At 36.7% G+C, this 17,274-nt stretch overlaps 2 protein-coding genes across 3 annotated transcripts; both read left to right on the top strand.

The window, feature by feature from the left end:
- Positions 1-669: 669 nt before the first annotated feature.
- On the top strand, positions 670-5,624 carry LOC306869623 (WD repeat-containing protein 31-like; the record flags this gene model as incomplete). Its single annotated transcript, XM_079416432.1, is given in 10 exon segments — positions 670-716; positions 787-913; positions 2,187-2,261; positions 2,406-2,531; positions 2,533-2,551; positions 2,634-2,734; positions 2,826-2,893; positions 4,062-4,203; positions 4,287-4,449; positions 5,464-5,624. Coding segments are annotated over 10 exon segments (1,029 nt in total).
- A 4,744-nt stretch (positions 5,625-10,368) lies between these two features.
- Positions 10,369-16,385, top strand: LOC306869749 (E3 ubiquitin-protein ligase RNF183-like). Of its 2 annotated transcripts, none has more exons than XM_079416650.1 (3): positions 10,369-10,484; positions 12,241-12,887; positions 15,487-16,385. In XM_079416650.1, exons 2-3 carry the CDS (start codon positions 12,310-12,312, stop codon positions 15,524-15,526), a joined length of 618 nt encoding a protein of 205 aa, XP_079272776.1. In that variant the 5' UTR covers positions 10,369-10,484; positions 12,241-12,309; the 3' UTR covers positions 15,527-16,385. The 2 variants fall into 2 exon arrangements, with proteins under 2 accessions (XP_079272776.1, XP_079272775.1); XM_079416649.1 differs by having other exon boundaries at positions 10,376-10,510.
- Positions 16,386-17,274: the final 889 nt, after the last annotated feature.

The following is a 17,274-nucleotide window of genomic DNA, read 5'->3' as shown; positions in this document are numbered from 1 at the left end:
CCGGCTTAGCGTCTTAAGGCTTGGGACGGTAAGTTTTGTTTTGGTGTCGCGAGCTTTACTGCATTTAATGCGCGTCTACAAGTGTATCGTGTAGTTTAATAGTATATGCTTGGATTAAAAGCGATGCTGCATGTTTGTCATGCAGTTCTTGCTGATTTACCTTCAACAGGGCAATGCATTTTGCACCGCTACCTCCTCTCTCTCTCTCTCTTCTCTCTCTCTCTCTCTCTCTCTCTCTCTCTCTCTCTCTCTCTCTCTCTGAATAGCTTTTTCAAATCTGAAGGTTTATTGCAGGACATGGAGATATTGGTTTGGCCAAATATTGCCATATTGCATCTTACTTGTTACCTAATGCGATGAGGCACTAATGCACTTAATAGGATTCAGGTCGCCCTCCCTGTCTTCCTGTAGCTCTCAGAAGCAAGCTGTGTCCATACATAACTGAACCCAATACATAACTGATTACCAGCTTATGCTAGAGACACAACATCAGCATCTGTTCTTGGAAGGTAATAGCTCCCTTGTGAGGTTGCCAGGGACATGATGTCTTCATCAACGTGTAAAAAACGGTGTAATTCTTACAGATCCCGAAAGAGTCTGAAGATGGCTTGCGCTGTGGAGAGATGAGTGAGACCTCCTGATATCGGGTGATTAGATGCCCATACAGGCATGGGGAAACTACAAAGCAAGTTTCGGCGGCGCTCGGACCTTTACAAGTGAGATATGATGAGTAATGATGTTTTGGTTGTGATGGATTTATGATTATTGAGGCTGTATTGTTGACAGGGCCAAAGAGGGGGCGGAGCTTGCACCTGTGCACCAGGTAGTTCAGTATGAACCCGCTCACACAGATGCCATCAACTGTGTCGTCAGCCTGACCTCTGACCTGTGCGTGTCAGGAGGGCATGACCAGGTGAGCTGCAGAAGCATTTAATAGGAGGGAGGTTTGGAGATAAATAAGTGTTAGGGTAAGTGTTGCTTAGCTCTACCCACCTTGGTTACTGTGGCTAATTCATAAAGTGGTTAAAAATGATAATTTGTTCAAATTATCAAATATCATTTGTTTTTCTTTAAAGAAATTGGTGTTATCCAGTAACGTTAGAAAACTGTGCAGCGAAACAATCAGGTGAACCATATATTGTTAGCTAAAACTATCTAAAGTCATTTTTGTTAGTTAAAGTAAAGTATAAATATTTGTTGAAAAACTTCAATGTGTATTTGTGTATATATATATATATATATATATATATATATATATATATATATATATATATATTTAATTAACGAAAATTAAAAAACATATCAAATTACTAAAATTTAAGCAAAATTATGAAATTAAAAACTTAAAATATGAAAATACAGACTAATTCAATAAATAATGTATAAATGTTGAAAAATGTCAAGTTTAAGTTAAAAATTAAATTAGTCAAATTAAAATTATGTACATTGCTGTTCAAAAGGTTGGCATCAGTAAGATTTTTAATGTTTTTTTAAATTAGTTTCTTATGCTCATCAAGGTTGCATTTATTTGATGAAAAATACAAAACAATATATATATATATATATATATATATTTGTATAATGTTATTGACATTTAAAATAAGAGTTTTCTATTTTAAAATATTTTCAAATGTAATTTATTCCTGTGATTAAAGCTGAATTTTCAGCATCATTACTCCAGTCTTCAGTGTCACATGATCCTTCAGAAATCTTTCTAATATGCTAATTTATTATCAGTGTTGAAACTGTTGTGCTGCTTCATATTTTTTGAGAACTGTGATACTTTTTCCAGGATTTAAAAGAACAGTGTTTATTCAAAATATAAATTTTGTGTTACAATATTCACTACTATTGAAAAGTTTGGGGTCAGTATATTTTTTTCTTTTTTTTTCTTGGGGTCAGTCAATTTTTTGCAACCACCCAGAAACCCATAGCAACAGCACATGCTAAATCCACTCCGAACATCTTAGCAATTGCATAGCACCGCTTGTGTAACACGATAACATGAAGCATGTAAAAATCTAGCTACTTTTGTAGTTCAAATTGGTGCCACTATTGGCACAGAAATTATACATTACACATTTAAGGCTCTAAATCAATAGGCAATAATAGTTATTATAATATATGTTTCAGTGATTGACATTATGTGCATTTTAATATGATTTGTGCCACTGTTTTTTGGTCAGGCTGTTGTTGTCTATGAATGGAGAGCTGGAAAACAGTGTAAATCGTTCCAGGGCCACAGCAGAGAGATTTCAAAGGTAAAGGCAAAGCTTGGATTTATTTTGGAGCAATTTTCATTGGTGGGGAAAAAATGAATAAAACTAATATTGCTTAATTATTTAATAAATATAGAGATGCCTCAATGAATAAGTGTGTTTTATGTACTGTGTTTTTTCCTTTAGTTATGCTGTTTTAAAGGAAGTTCCTTGATCTTCAGTGCGTCCCGTGATAAGACGGTGCTGATGTGGGATTTGGGTCGAGATACAGAACCTGTCCAGGAGTTTTGTGGCCATGAGCTCGTAGTTAACGGGGGTAGCGGTAGGCCCAGGTGAGCAAACCCTCAAACAATAACATGCTGTGACTACAAAATCTCAAATGCCATCCTGTAATGTGGTTTATTCATTTTGTAGATGGCTCAAAGCTGTGCACAGGCTCTCGTGATAACTCCATTCGCCTCTGGGACATTGAGTCCGGAGAATGTCTGCAGAAAAGCACCATCTCACGTAACCTGGTTAGAAAGGCTGTCTTCAGAAACTGACTTCTGAGATTCTTGTGTATGTGTTAATAGTCCCTGAATATGAACATGTACTGTCCTGTTTCAGGTAACCCATCTGTGCTGGGTACCAGGAAGCACATCTATTGTCCAAACCTCAGAAGACAAAACTATAAGGTTAGATCGCTGGTATGGTCTGTTGTGTTGGTGAACAGTTATTGTTTGCAGAGATGCATTTCTCTGGAAATATTTGTTAAACAAATAAGCTACATGATTGTGTAAGCTATATCACCACACAGCTCTGGATATAAAGTTAGATATATAGTATATCTTTGATGTTTCACTATAAGGTCCCATTAGTTAATGTTGGTTAATGCATTAATCAATAAGCAATTCATTTGTACAGTACTTTTTTAATCTTTGTTAAGGTTGGTTATTAATATATAACAGTTCATTGTTTGTTCAGCTTAGGTCCATTAAATAATATTTAAAGGAATATTTCACCCAAAAATTTTAATTTGCTAAAAATGTACTCACCCTCAACCATCATGTTTGTTTCTTAGAACAGATTTGGAAAAATGTAACATCACTTGCTCACCAGTGAATCCTCTGCAGTGAATGGGTGCCGTCAGAATGAGAGTCCAAAGAGCTGATAAAAATATCACAAGTAATCCACACCACTCCAGTCCATCAATTAACATCTTATGAATTGAAAAAAATATTTGTAAGCAACAAATCTATCTATCAGGGCGTTTTAACTGTATGCCACTGCTTCCGGCCAAAATAAGAGTCCATAATCCATAATAATGCTTCCTCCAACAGAAAAAAAAAAGTTCATCCCCTGTTGTCCTCTCACATCAAAATCCACTGACATATTTGTTTAGAACTATTATTGACTGTTTTCACTTGTAAACGGGGCTTGATCTGTTCATATTTCTCTCCTGATTCAGACTTTTTAATTGGAGAAAGCAATATTATGGACTCCTTTTTAGCCATGAAGTTAAAAGCGTCTTGATGATGAATTTGTTTCTTACAAACAAGCAGCTTTTCACTTCAAAAGATATTAATTGATGGACTGGAGTCATGTGGATTATTGTAATGTTTTTATCAGCTGTTTGGACTCTCATTCTGACGGCATCCATTCACTGCAGAGAATGCTTTGGTGAGCAAATAATGTCATGCAAAGTGATGCCCATCTCTAATCTGCTTAATTTGACTGTAAGGCATGAAAATGTTAAGCTAATATCCTGATTTTGTGCAAAGCTGCCTTGAAACAATGCATTTTATTAAAAGCGCTATATGAATGTTTTTGATTTGTGTGTGTGCTGTGCATAATCTGTGTCAGGGTGTGGGATAGCCGTACCTGGCAGGTCTCTAACACATTTCCGGCAAAGCAGTACATCCAGACACACTGTGACATCAGCTCCAACTGTTACCACTTGCTGTCGTCCAGCAATGGTTTTGGTGGTCAGGGTTGTGAAGCCACGGTGAGTGTGTATACGGATACTGCCAGCGCACAGTTCTCCGTGTGTATGAATTCAAAGATTTGTGTGTTTATGCTTGTGTGTAGCTGTGGGACCTCAGGCAGCCCGGCTGTAAGGTGGCTGAGTACAGAGGACACCTGCAGACCACCGCATGCTGCGTGTTTGTGCCACCCCGTCCCGGATGCCCTGCCCTCGTGGCGTCATCATCATATGACAGCTCAGTAAAAATATGGGATCAGAATACTGCAGGTAACACACACACATACACTTGTATTATGTTTTTAAACATAAATAAGTGAATTGGCCAGCTGGCTCATGGGTTAATAGGCCAGCTTCCTGTTTATGGAAGTAAAGTCAGAAAACACTCTAAGATGTTTGTTAAGAGAAAAGGAAACTTTGTGAGGAGCCAAACTCAGCTGGGGAAGCTTACTTCTCCGGCTGACATATTTTTAATTGAATATAAATTTAAATTGGTCCAGTAAGTAAGAAAGAAAGCATTTATTTATTTAGTCTTTTTTTTTTTTTTGAAGGAAATTAATACTTTTCTTCAGCAATAATGCATAAATGACAGTAAAGACTTTGTTACAAAAGATTTATATTAAAAAAAAAAAAGAATCCTGAAAAATTTCATAAATATATAAGTGGCACAAACATTTTCAGCATTGATGATAATAAGAAATGTTTGTTGAGCAGCAAATCAGCAGATTAGAATGATTTCTGAAGGATCATGTGACACTGAAGACTGGAGTAATGATGCTAAAAATTCAGCTTTGCATCACAGGAATAAATTATATTTCAAAATATATTATAGCAGAAAACAGCTTATTTAAAATAACAATAATATTACACAATATTACTGTTGCTACTGTATTTTTCATTAAATAAATGAAATCATATATATAATTAATTTCATTTAATGTGCATAAAGACTATATAAATTTCCATATTTATTATTTTTTTTTCTGTGAGTAGTATTTAAAGTGTTTTTAAAATCCAACATATTTAGATAACCGTTATTAAAGAGCTGTGATTTACTGTGAAATTAACTACATTTTTTGCCACAAATAACAACAATTCTCCTTTAAATAACAATGTCATAAGCAACAGTAGACACTTTCACATTTGCTTTCAGGTGTGTCATGCTTTCTGAAACGAACATATTTTGCTAAACGTGTCAAGCTAGTATAATCATGGAAAAAAAGTGTCACATCCGCTTAAAATCTTCATGGTTTGACTCTGGTCTCCTTCATATTCTCTCTTCAGCATGTTTGTACTCGTTAACTCTGGACGGTTCAGGGCCTTTGGTGTCTCTGGCTCCATCTGACTCCAGCAGTCTCCTGTGTGCCAGTTTTAACACAGGACTGCACCAGCTGTATCTAGATCAGGGAGCAGTGCCCAGCCTCACTGAAGTGGCTCGCTTCTGACGTCCATCTGGGCCGCCTGGAAAATCAAACTGATGAGTTAAAATGAACAAATTTAATAACTGGAACTCCTGGAAATGAGAATGCACACTGCATTTCCAAAGTACTGTATGTGGACACCTTATACTTATTAAAGATATAGGTCAACCAAAAATGACAATTTGCTGAAAATGTACTCACCTAAATCCATCCAAGGTGTAAATGAATTTGTTTCTTCGTGGGAACACTCACCAGTGGATCCTCTGCAGTGAATGGGTGCCGTCAGAATGAGAGTCCAAACAGCTCATAAAAACCACTCCAGTCCATCAGTTGATGTCTTAGGAAGTGAAAAGCTGCGTGTTTGTTTTTATCAGATCTTTGGATGGCACCCATTCACTGCAGAGGATCCATTGGTGAGCTAGTGATGTAATGCTGAATTTCTCTAAATCTGTAATGATGAAGAAACAAATTCATCTACATCTTGGATTGCCTGAGGGTGAGTAAAGTTTCAGCAAATTTTCATTTTTGGGTGAACTATTTCTTTAACAGGATGGCGTATTACTAATAGGGGCATACATTTTGTTAATGTGTCTAAATGTTCCAACATTGTCCACATATTTTTGACCATGTAGTGTATGATCGTCTGAATACACAAAACATTAAAGGGTGTAAAAACATAATTAACTTACCTAAAGCAAAGAGACTGAGTCGCTATGAAACTCCATACCTGCAGAAATGATTTACAATATGGCATTTTACAAATATGGCTTAATTCAGGGTTAAAAAATAATCTGAGATAAGATGGGTGCTGCTGGCTTTTTTCTGTGTGTGTGTGTGTGTGTGTGTGTGTGTGTTACTGTGTAAACTGATATAGGCAATAAAATGCCACTCAGCTTCTGCTTGGTTGCTGAATATGCTTGAATAAGTTTTTAGAAGCCAGGAGTGTAAAGTACTGGAGTAATTGTACTTAATTATACTATATGTTAATGTATTATTTTACAAAGTTTATGCTTAATTATACCACACTTAATAATTAGTCCCTACAATTTCAAAATACATAAAGGTATTGTGGTTTAAAACATTTAAAAATCTTACAATATTGTGTGTGTGTACGTGTACGTGTGTATTATTTATATATATATATATATATATATATATATATATATATATATATATATATAAATATACACTCACCTAAAGGATTATTAGGAACACCTGTTCAATTTCTCATTAATGCAATTATCTAATCAACCAATCACATGGCAGTTGCTTCAATGCATTTAGGGGTGTGGTCCTGGTCAAGACAATCTCCTGAACTCCAAACTGAATGTCAGAATGGGAAAGAAAGGTGATTTAAGCAATTTTGAGCGTGGCATGGTTGTTGGTGCCAGACGGGCCGGTCTGAGTATTTCACAATCTTTTTTCGATTTTCACGCACAATCATTTCTAGGGTTTACAAAGAATGGTGTGAAAAGGGAAAAACATCCAGTATGCGGCAGTCCTGTGGGTGAAAATGCCTTGTTGATGCTAGAGGTCAGAGGAGAATGGGCCGACTGATTCAAGCTGATAGAAGAGCAACTTTGACTGAAATAACCACTCGTTACAACCGAGGTATGCAGCAAAGCATTTGTGAAGCCAAAACACGCACAACCTTGAGGCGGATGGGCTACAACAGCAGAAGACCCCACCGGGTACCACTCAGCTCCACTACAAATAGGAAAAAGAGGCTACAATTTGCACGAGCTCACCAAAATTGGACGGTTGAAGACTGGAAAAATGTTGCCTGGTCTGATGAGTCTCGATTTCTGTTGAGACATTCAGATGGTAGAGTCAGAATTTGGCGTAAACAGAATGAGAACATGGATCCATCATGCCTTGTTACCACTGTGCAGGCTGGTGGTGGTGGTGTAATGGTGTGGGGGATGTTTTCTTGGCACACTTTAGGCGCCTTAGTGCCAATTGGGCATCGTTTAAATGCCACGGCCTACCTGAGCATTGTTTCTGACCATGTCCATCCCTTTATGACCACCATGTACCCATCCTCTGATGGCTACTTCCAGCAGGATAATGCACCATGTCACAAAGCTCGAATCATTTCAAATTGGTTTCTTGAACATGACAATGAGTTCACTGTACTCTAATGGCCTCCACAGTCACCAGATCTCAACCCAATAGAGCATCTTTGGGATGTGGTGGAACGGGAGCTTCGTGTCCTGGATGTGCATCCCACAAATCTCCATCAACTGCAAGATGCTATCCTATCAATATGGGCCAACATTTCTAAAGAATGCTTTCAGCACCTTGTTGAATCAATGCCACGTAGAATTAAGGCAGTTCTGAAGGCGAAAGGGGGTCAAACACCGTATTAGTATGGTGTTCCTAATAATCCTTTAGGTGAGTGTATATATACATACATAGGCTTGCTGAGCTAACAAGCCAGTCAAATCATTTTGCTTAAGTTTTATTTGAGTATTTGAAACTGCCAAATGTGTGAAAAAATAAGTTGCCACAACATTTAATATTGTGAAGAATTTTATTAAACCTCTTGGATTATAACCACTGTTATACCGAAGACCAGGATAAGATGTGCAAACTTGACTTTAGATAACAATGTTGGGCTAACTTTAATATGTCCTGTGTACTTAAGTAAAAAGTTAACAAAGTTTGTGCATCACATATTAATGTTAATTTAATGGGTCAATCTTGTTCCTCTCATCTATTTCTTAAGCTAAAAAATAATGTATATTTTTGGTATCTAATGCTTAACTACAATTAAATGTGGACTCCTTTTTTTATACATTCCCACAAATGCATTTTCAGCCGGATACTTTGTCTTATAGCTAATTGAGTCAAATTTAGAGGAAAGAACACACCCATATACCTTGAGTATAATTTCCCTGTACTTTTTACACTCCTGTTGGAGACCTTTTATTTGCACTTTTCATTAAGTAATTGCTAATGGGTCAAAATGATTCACTTCCAAAAGTATTCATGCAGAAAGCACATAAATGTGAAATCTCAGTCTCTTTCTCTCCCTGTACACACACACACACACACACACACTGATGGTTACATTCACACAGATTCAGGGTTTGGCAACATGTAAAGCTGAATCATTTTTCACACAGAAGCTGCTAGAGTTTACAGACAAACACATAAACCGATTCGAACATTTATGTAAAGAGCCTGGTCTTGTATTTCACACACGGAGAGACCCAGAGGAGAGGGAGAAGATGCTTATGAGATGATGTGGCCCTTTAGAGAATTCAGTACAAAAATAGCAGATCTTAATATTTTCCCAGAAACAGATGATCAGACTATGGAGAATGTGAAATCAGTGAAGCAATGTGTTTTCTGTCATTGTTGTGTTGTTTTTAATTTTTTAATTTTTTTAGCTTTTTTTTTAGAAAATACTGTCTTGCCAACATGGCAATGTTGATTTGACGTGTGATGAAACTAACTGAATTTTTTTTCACAAATATACCAACCAAAGAGTGTTTGTTTGTTTTATGTCTTTTATTTCTGCATAAATATACAGCAACACCAAAAAAAGTATTTGAACACTTAAGTCACTCTTAAAACTGCCTGAATGTCATTGCATTAGACAACAAAATATCAATGAAATGCTGCTAGGGCTTTTCTCAATACAAATTGCATTTTATTTTATTATTATTATTTTACAGTATGTATTTTAATTGTTGATTTTTTTTATTATTATTATATTTGTAAATGTTTTTATTGTATGGATTTTTATTTTATTTGTGTTAATGTATTATAAAATAATATTGTATTGAATCCTTTTTTTTTTTTACTATCAATAGCATTTGTCAACGACTTGCTTCGATGCTACATTTTTCTGTGTAATGCAATGACAAGACATTAATTTTAAAGTGTTGAAATACTTTTTGCCTCCACTATATAATATTAACAGAATATTGATGAACAAACCCAGCAAGGACATACATGTATTATGTGATGTTGTTTTAATGGTACACAAAGATAGGAAGGTTACACTGATGTGATTATTTGACTGTTATGTAAATGCTGAGGTGTGGAGTTATCATTGGAATAACATGGAAAAGTTAACATGGAAATGTTTATGTAGTTGCACGTTGCGTGAATAAATTATTTCAGTTCAATGGAGTCAACACATTTTTTGGCTCTTTTTGCATACAGTCACAGGTGGAAATGGAAACATCTGTGGAGTAATATGTGCAGCTTGATCTTTGTTGTTTATGAATAAGAGTATGAAGAACGTTTGCATGATCAAAACCAAACGTTTTTTTTAGTTTAGTTTTTTTTTAAAACACCTTAAAATTATAAGAACATGTTTGTATTAACAGAACTGTACCAAAATGTCCACTGTTGCAAAATGTATTTATAATTTTATTTTAAACAGAATTTCTAGATGGTATTGCAAACATAATGTTTATATACAATATATATATCAGCATGATTCTGTCACAGTGACTTGGTGAAGTAAAGATAGAATTCTTTTGGCGCACAGTCTTCTCTGCAGCTCAGGTATGTATTCTCTATTTCCTCTTTGCTTCTCTCTCTTTCAGGTCAGGATTGTAGAGTTTACTCTGCCGATCTGCCTAGTGGCTGTATTTGACTACTCGCTGTGCATTTCCTCCTGCCTGCTGCTCCAGTATTCAAATGCTGCCATTCTTTACAACAGAGGTAGAGAGAGACTAAGAAAGAAAGAATGTGGTGGAGTGACTCTTGGTGTTTTTGTTTTTCATGTCAGGAAAAGTGTGGTAGATGTACAAAGAGAGAGAGACGGCACTGAGAAAAGACACTGACGCATCTCATTCTCTCCGAAAGGCAACAAAGACGCAAACAACAGCCTCAACGTCCAGGACACCTGCCTCATCTGACGGGGTAAGAGAAGAGACGTCTTGAGATGAGTGAGTAACTGTGGATCTATACATTATATGCGTGTATTTTTATATCTGCTGTCTTTATACCAAGTAGAAGTGGACTTTAATGGGATATTTTGTTTGAGTTGATTATAGTCGAGCTAAATTTACAGCACAAATCCAATAGTTTATGAATCTCCAGTTGAAAACCAATGTGGTTAAATGGGATGATACCAGGGGAAGGTTTTGAGACCAAGACGGGTTTGGAAATCTAAACATGTTATGCATCTCTCAGTCAAATCCTTCAGGTTTGTTATATGAATATCAGATGTTCGACACTTGAAAAATTGGATGTAGGTAAACATAAGGTAATACAATTTTTTTAAATAATACAATTACAATTAGTCTATAGTTAGTAGACTAAAATACATTGCAGTTAAATTCTAAAGCCATTAGCATCATTTACGCTCATCTGCCATCATAAATGTAAACTATGATCAGTTGAGGCCAAACCAAAGGTCATCTGATGGACCTCTAATGAAGCAACCCAATCATTTCTATCTGCATTATGGGCGTCAGTAATGGGACACCCTTCTGCTGCTTTGCATAGTTTTGGGCCGTTCTTTGATGGAAACCTGTAAGCATTTCCAAGGCAAATCTGTTATTGCGAACAGATCTAGTGTGTGGGCAGAACAACAAACAAGTCTGTTTACCAGTTGTACTTCATTCTTTACTTACAACTGATAGCTATGTTCTAGAGAGGGACAAGGACAGTCCATCCAGAGCAACCTGAAGTATCTTGTTCAGAAATTTGCTCTTTGAACAAGCAAGTCTTGCAAGCCAAGCTAGTTAAAAAATATTGGTGCACACCAACATCCAAAACGCATGATGACCATATGCAGGGCTTATAAGTCTCAAAATGTTATTTTATTGTATTGTTTTGACATTTCCATTCTTGCATTTAGCAGATACTTTTATCCAAAGTAGGATATGTGAAATTCAACACATAGCGAATCCAAATCAATTTTTTTCTTTTGCTTTTGATTTTATTTTTCATCCATCCATCCATCCATTCTCCAAATAAATTTGTTGAAGGTAGAGAAACTCTCTCAATGAATGGCCAGACCATCACAGGTTTACAGATTTATTTTATTTCATTTCATCTTTCATGAATTTAGCACATGCTTTTATCCAAAGACAACAATGTTTGTTTTGTACAAAGCAGGTTTTTTTTTTTTTTTTTTTTTTTTTTTGTATTTAGCACATGCTTTTATCAAAAGACAGAAATATTAATTTTGTACAAAGCCAGGTTTTTTGTTGTTGTTTTTTTTATATATTTGTTAACGGCAGAGAAACACCCTCGGCAGATGGCCAGACATCACAGAATTTTATTTATCTTTTATCTTATTTTATTTTAGAGGAACTATAGCAATGAGCAATTATAAGAGCCAACAATATTCTATTATGTACAAAGTTAGGTGTTTTATTTTTTTATATATACATTTAGCAGACACTTTTAATCCAAAGCAGCTTGTAGTAAAAGAACATAAGCAAAAAGACCAGCAACATGCATTGTGTACTAAGCCAGGTGTCTTTTATTTTATCCAATCCAAGGACAACTTATAATAGAGGAGCATAAGAAATTTGTCACAAAGCCAACAATATTCATTGTGTACAATGACAGTTTTTAATGCATTTATTTTTCCTATTGGTGGTGGTGGAAAAAAACAGTCTAGCTCATGAAACTGAACTGTTCTTCACTCCCAACTCTTCTTCAGACTTGCCACATCGCCATGGATCTTGAAGATGCTCGTTGACTTCCCTCCCCCTCACCTCCTCCCTTTGTCATGGAGTCTGACCCGAACTTCCTCCGTGACCCCTACAAACCTGTGGATGACAACGTCGAGCCCCCCGATCTGGAGTGCGCCATCTGTTTCTGCCAGTTCAACAACGTCTTCAACACCCCTAAGGTACTCCAATGCAAGCACACCTTCTGCCTGGAGTGTCTTGCACGGATGAACGTGAAGTCCACCCAACCCGACACCATCCAGTGCCCTCTGTGCCGCTCATACACCCCGTTACCCGACTTGGGTCTTCCCAAACTAGCAAATGACTCCACGGTGCTGTCTTACCTCCCGGCTGCCATGCAGCACGTCTACAGCATTCGCTTCAACCGCAACAAAGGCAAACTGCAGGTGAAGAGAGTGCCCAGCTCTGCCCCGGCCCTAACACAGACCGTCAGCCAAACTCTGGACGTCGGGAACCCAGCGGACTTGGAGGGGCAGCAGGGCAGAGATGGGGGTAGAGAGAGGTCCCTACTGATGACCGTACTGCAAGCACCACTATGCAAAGCTTTTATCATGAGCATGGTGGCCATAGTGACCGTCATTCTCACCATTGTTATCATCATCACCACCAACAAAAAGTAAGCCCAAATACTTTGGTTTTTACATGTACGCTAGAGCATGCGTGCAGTAGCGTAACACGAACATCGCGCGCAGCTCAATTTTTCTAATGCCGTGTACAGTGTACACACAGCTTGCATATGCACTTTGAAATTTTTTGCACTAATTAGGTTGTGCAACGGCTCGGAACGTTGTTTCGCAGTCAGAAAAGAAATGGAACGAGAAGCAACAAACTACGACGACAAAAACAATATAGACTTCTGCATTGACAAGCGATTGTCTGAGGGGATTAAAATACACCAGAGACTCTAATTTAACAAATACAAAGACATTTTTACCGCTCAAAACTTTTGGAGAGGAAAAGCGCAGACACTGGGATCAATATCGCGCATGTGTGCGCACACTCTGTAAATGGCTTTGAAAGGTTGAGCTTTTGACTGTGCAAAGTATACAAACTTTGGGCTTTATTATTACTGGCACTGGCTGCATCCGCGTCAAAAGGTCAAATGACAGCATAAAAAACAAACAACATGACAAATACATTTTTCCATCCTAGGCAAATCAGAAATTCCCTTGTCATGAAGTCTATATATTTTACAACTGAGGAGGATTATGATTGCAAAAAAGTACTATGATGGTATCATGGTGTTTATGTGGTACTACTATGGTAAATGTACAAAACATTATGGCATCTTGTACCTTTGTTTTGTGTTCCTAATAGACAATAATCTGGTGGTACGGGATGGTGATACTATGATACTCTAAATATACTATGGTACTCTTTGTTAACTTCTGGCTCTAAATTCTTCAGGGGGGCCCTCATAACTGTACAGTATCTTCACAAAATGTAAGAGGACGGTAGTATAGTCAGTACTACATCTCCAAAATATGTACGAGGTAGATTAGCTATATACAGCTGTAGATTATGAAAATGATAACATAAAACAGATTCAATGTCTTTACCACAGTAAAGAGGAGTTGTCTTGTTTTATAAACCGGTGGTTCTCAACCTTTTGACTCAAAGGCCTCCCATTATCCAATATAATATTCAAAGTTTTTACTGAACAGAAACTAGTGTTAAAACATTAACCACAATACTTTTTGTGATTCCAGAAGTTAGTTTAAACAAATATTTCAGTTTGCTTCTTTATTCTATGTTTTTAGCAATTCAGTTAAGTTAAATTATGATTGAGGACCACTGCAAATTTTAACAGATGAAATGAGGCTGTGCAGGACAGATTTACAGTATTTACAATGACCCGCACTGTAGAAAGATCCTATATCCTGTCACAACTTTGAAAACATGGCGTCTAGTGTATACTAGACGTTTTTTCAGCTGGACTGGTAAATTGATAAACAGCAATCCAATTATTGAACGCATTCTTTCCCTCACAGCCTCGTTTTCAGTCAATATGTCTATTAATAGAATAATAGAATTAGTAGATTTAACCTTTTTTGTAGTTGCATTTCCTCCTCATTGGATTCATATTCTGAATTAAATTCCTTTATTTGTATGGTAAAAGATAAGGCTTTATTGCCAACCCTTACGAAAACAATGTTGTAATCATGAGGGGCGTACTGACTCCCATTTTTATTACCACAGTTTTACTACAAAATGCCGTGGTTAAACTATGATTAGTGTAGCAAAACCATGCGATTACCTAGTAGATAACCATGTTTTGTTTTTTTGGGGGGGGGGTTTTAAGTATTGTTAACATTTACACACAAAGAAAACGAATAGCCTATAAATAGGCTAAACAAAAATAAGAAAAATACTTTTTTTATTATAATGATTTGTTTTATAATGCATGCTGGTTTACTACGTTGATTAATTATTTCTGTTTCTAAGTCATTTTGTCTTGTTTTACAAAGCGATTACATAGCGATAACATTATCAAAGTTTGTCAGTCATGTAGAAACGACAAAAAAGAGCGAAATTGGTTGCTCCTCGCGTGCACCAGATGGCATCCTCTCGCCGAGTTCGTTCACGGAGTTTCAGGTAATGTGCTGCTGCCTACGCAATGGAAAAGTACCAGAGCTCTGAAGCTACTCCCTCCACTCTCTTGCCTTGTATGGCTGACAAAACCAAACAAACCAGTAAAAAGATGATGAGTGTCATCTGAAACCTCAGAAATGGGGAAACTCAGCTAAGAGGATGTGAGGAAAAAATGAAGGAAGTAAAGTAATACTTTGCACTGAACTAGCTGGACTTTTTCATAATTTTGAAATCAATACATCAATGTGCTATAAGAAAGATCTAAAAATAGCACAGCATGAGCACAATGACTCAATAGGGTCTCATTTAACATTAGCTAATGCATTAGCATTCATGCAATATCACAATGATCCAACCAGCTAAAATACAAATCCATAAAAATGCTTCCTCCAGTGAAAAAGTCCATCCCTTCTTGTCCTCTCACATTAAAATCCACCGACATATTTGTTTAAAAGTGTTTTTGCATGTAAATATTGCTTGATCTGTGCATATTTGCACTCCTGGTGATAGAGGACTAGCTGGAAACAACACTTTAAAACATCTTAATGATGGATTTGTTCATTACAAACAAAGCTTTTCACTTCGCACAATGTTAATTATAATTTTTGTGATGTTTTAATCAGCTGTTTGGATTCTGACGGCACCCATTCACAAGTGACGTAGGCTAACGCTAGAGTTCTCCACATCTGTTCCGATGAAAGAAGAAACAAACTCATCTAAATCTAGGATGGTCTGAGCTGAGTAAATGCTCAACATATTTTAATGTTAGAAGAACTATTCCTTTAACTAATGTTTAAAATGAGACCTTTTTGGAAAGTGTTTCAGAAATCTCTGGTCTTAAAATAAATGTTACAGTCTGGACTGGTTATAAGCCATGCTGGCTGTTTCTGTGTGGATTTTAATCAGACATCCACAAACATTACAAGTTCTGTTTTAGAGAAGGTTTGATTGTACTGTAGAGATGGTTTTTATGTACTGTAGTGAGGTAAACGCTGGGTTAGACTGATCACCAGTGATTCTTCCAGCCGGTGATGTCCTGATGCATCATCTCTGCCTTCGTATTGTCGCAGCTAATGCTAATGTACGTCAGATGATGTTTAAGCCAACACAAAGACTGAGCAGACCGGATTACAGCAATCTGTTTGTGTTACTCATCCGCTTGTGTACAGCATGTGAACTAGAATGCACACAATTGTACTTTTGCTTTGAATGTGTTATTGATGTAGAAAGAGATTTCATTGAAAGAGAGTGTGTGTGTGTGTGTGTGTGTGTGTGTGTGTGTGTGTGTGTGTGTTTATGAATGTCTGTCCGCTTCAGTAAACTAGTGTGGGCTTGTGTGTCCTTCATGGGCACTGGCATGAGGTTTGTCTGTTCCTTTTCTTTGTTTTTGCGGAGGTCAGATTTGTTTTGCATGTTAAGTCTCTCTCTCTCTCTGTGTGTGTGTACTATATGAGAATGAGAGTTCTGGCAAACTACATGAAAAGCTTTTATTGATGTTTAAGTACTATTAAATAATGTTTACCACAGTTATTACTGTCTTAATTTTTGCAAGTGTTTTTTTGTTGGTTTGTTTTTCTTACAACAGAGCAGTCTCCATAAGTTGAGAAACTGGTTTGTACTGATAATGTACATACGTATACGTAAAGGGCAGATCTACAATAAACCCTGAGATTACGTTATAATGCTAAATATGGGCAGTCATGGCCTAATGGATAGCGAGTCGGACTTGTAACCCAAAGATCGAGGGTTCGAGTCTCAGGTCCAGCAGTGATTGTAGGTGGTGTTGGGAGTGAATGTTCAGTGCTCTCTCCACCCTCAATACCACAGCAAGGCACCAAACTTTCACTTTCATATGAAGTCAGTGTAATTTAAAAGATTAGGCTACTATCCAGATTATGAGTACTATATATGAAGAGTTAATTTGCTAAAACAGAATTCCGTTTTTAATAATTCTCAAAAATCATGTTTTTCCATTGAGCAGTCCTATTAATTTCAATGAAACTGTACCTTGGTTATTTGGACTCGCTGCAGCCCACAAGATCCAGGGGGCGTGGGTGGATCCACATCTAGGGGGTGGAGATTGGTAGGTTTAGGTAAATGTAAGGTGGGAGGAGTTTCATCTGGATCCAACCACGCCCCCTGGATCTTGAGGGCTGCAGCGAGACGCTACTCTTTTGACTGGGCTAAAAAATAACTTTAAAAAAACAGCTAACTTACACAATAAAACACAATAGAAACATGATAACAATAAAAAGTTAGATTTTTGAAAATTAAAAAAAAAATGGAGTTCTCCGTTTTCGCAAATAAACTCTTCATATATTCAGTAAGATTTTTTGAGAATTTTTTTGAAAGAAATCTCTTATGCTTTGCAATTATTTGAATAAAAACTATTTAAAACAATTTTTTCTATT

The sequence above is a fragment of the Barbus barbus genome (assembly GCF_936440315.1).
Source record: "Barbus barbus genome assembly, chromosome: 5".
NCBI classification, from domain to species: domain Eukaryota; kingdom Metazoa; phylum Chordata; class Actinopteri; order Cypriniformes; family Cyprinidae; genus Barbus; species Barbus barbus.
The sequence above is the reverse complement of the archived record's forward strand: the minus strand, read 5'-3'. Positions and strand labels throughout refer to the sequence as shown.

What these genes read in the sequence shown, in the direction of transcription:
- LOC306869749 (XM_079416650.1), top strand. Translation starts at nt 12,310, where the DNA reads ATGGAGTCTGACCCGAACTTCCTCCGTGACCCCTACAAACCTGTGGAT. An exon ending in ATCATCACCACCAACAAAAA is followed by an intron (nt 12,888 to 15,486) that starts GTAAGCCCAAAT and finishes TGTTTTAATCAG; the next exon opens with CTGTTTGGATTCTGACGGCA.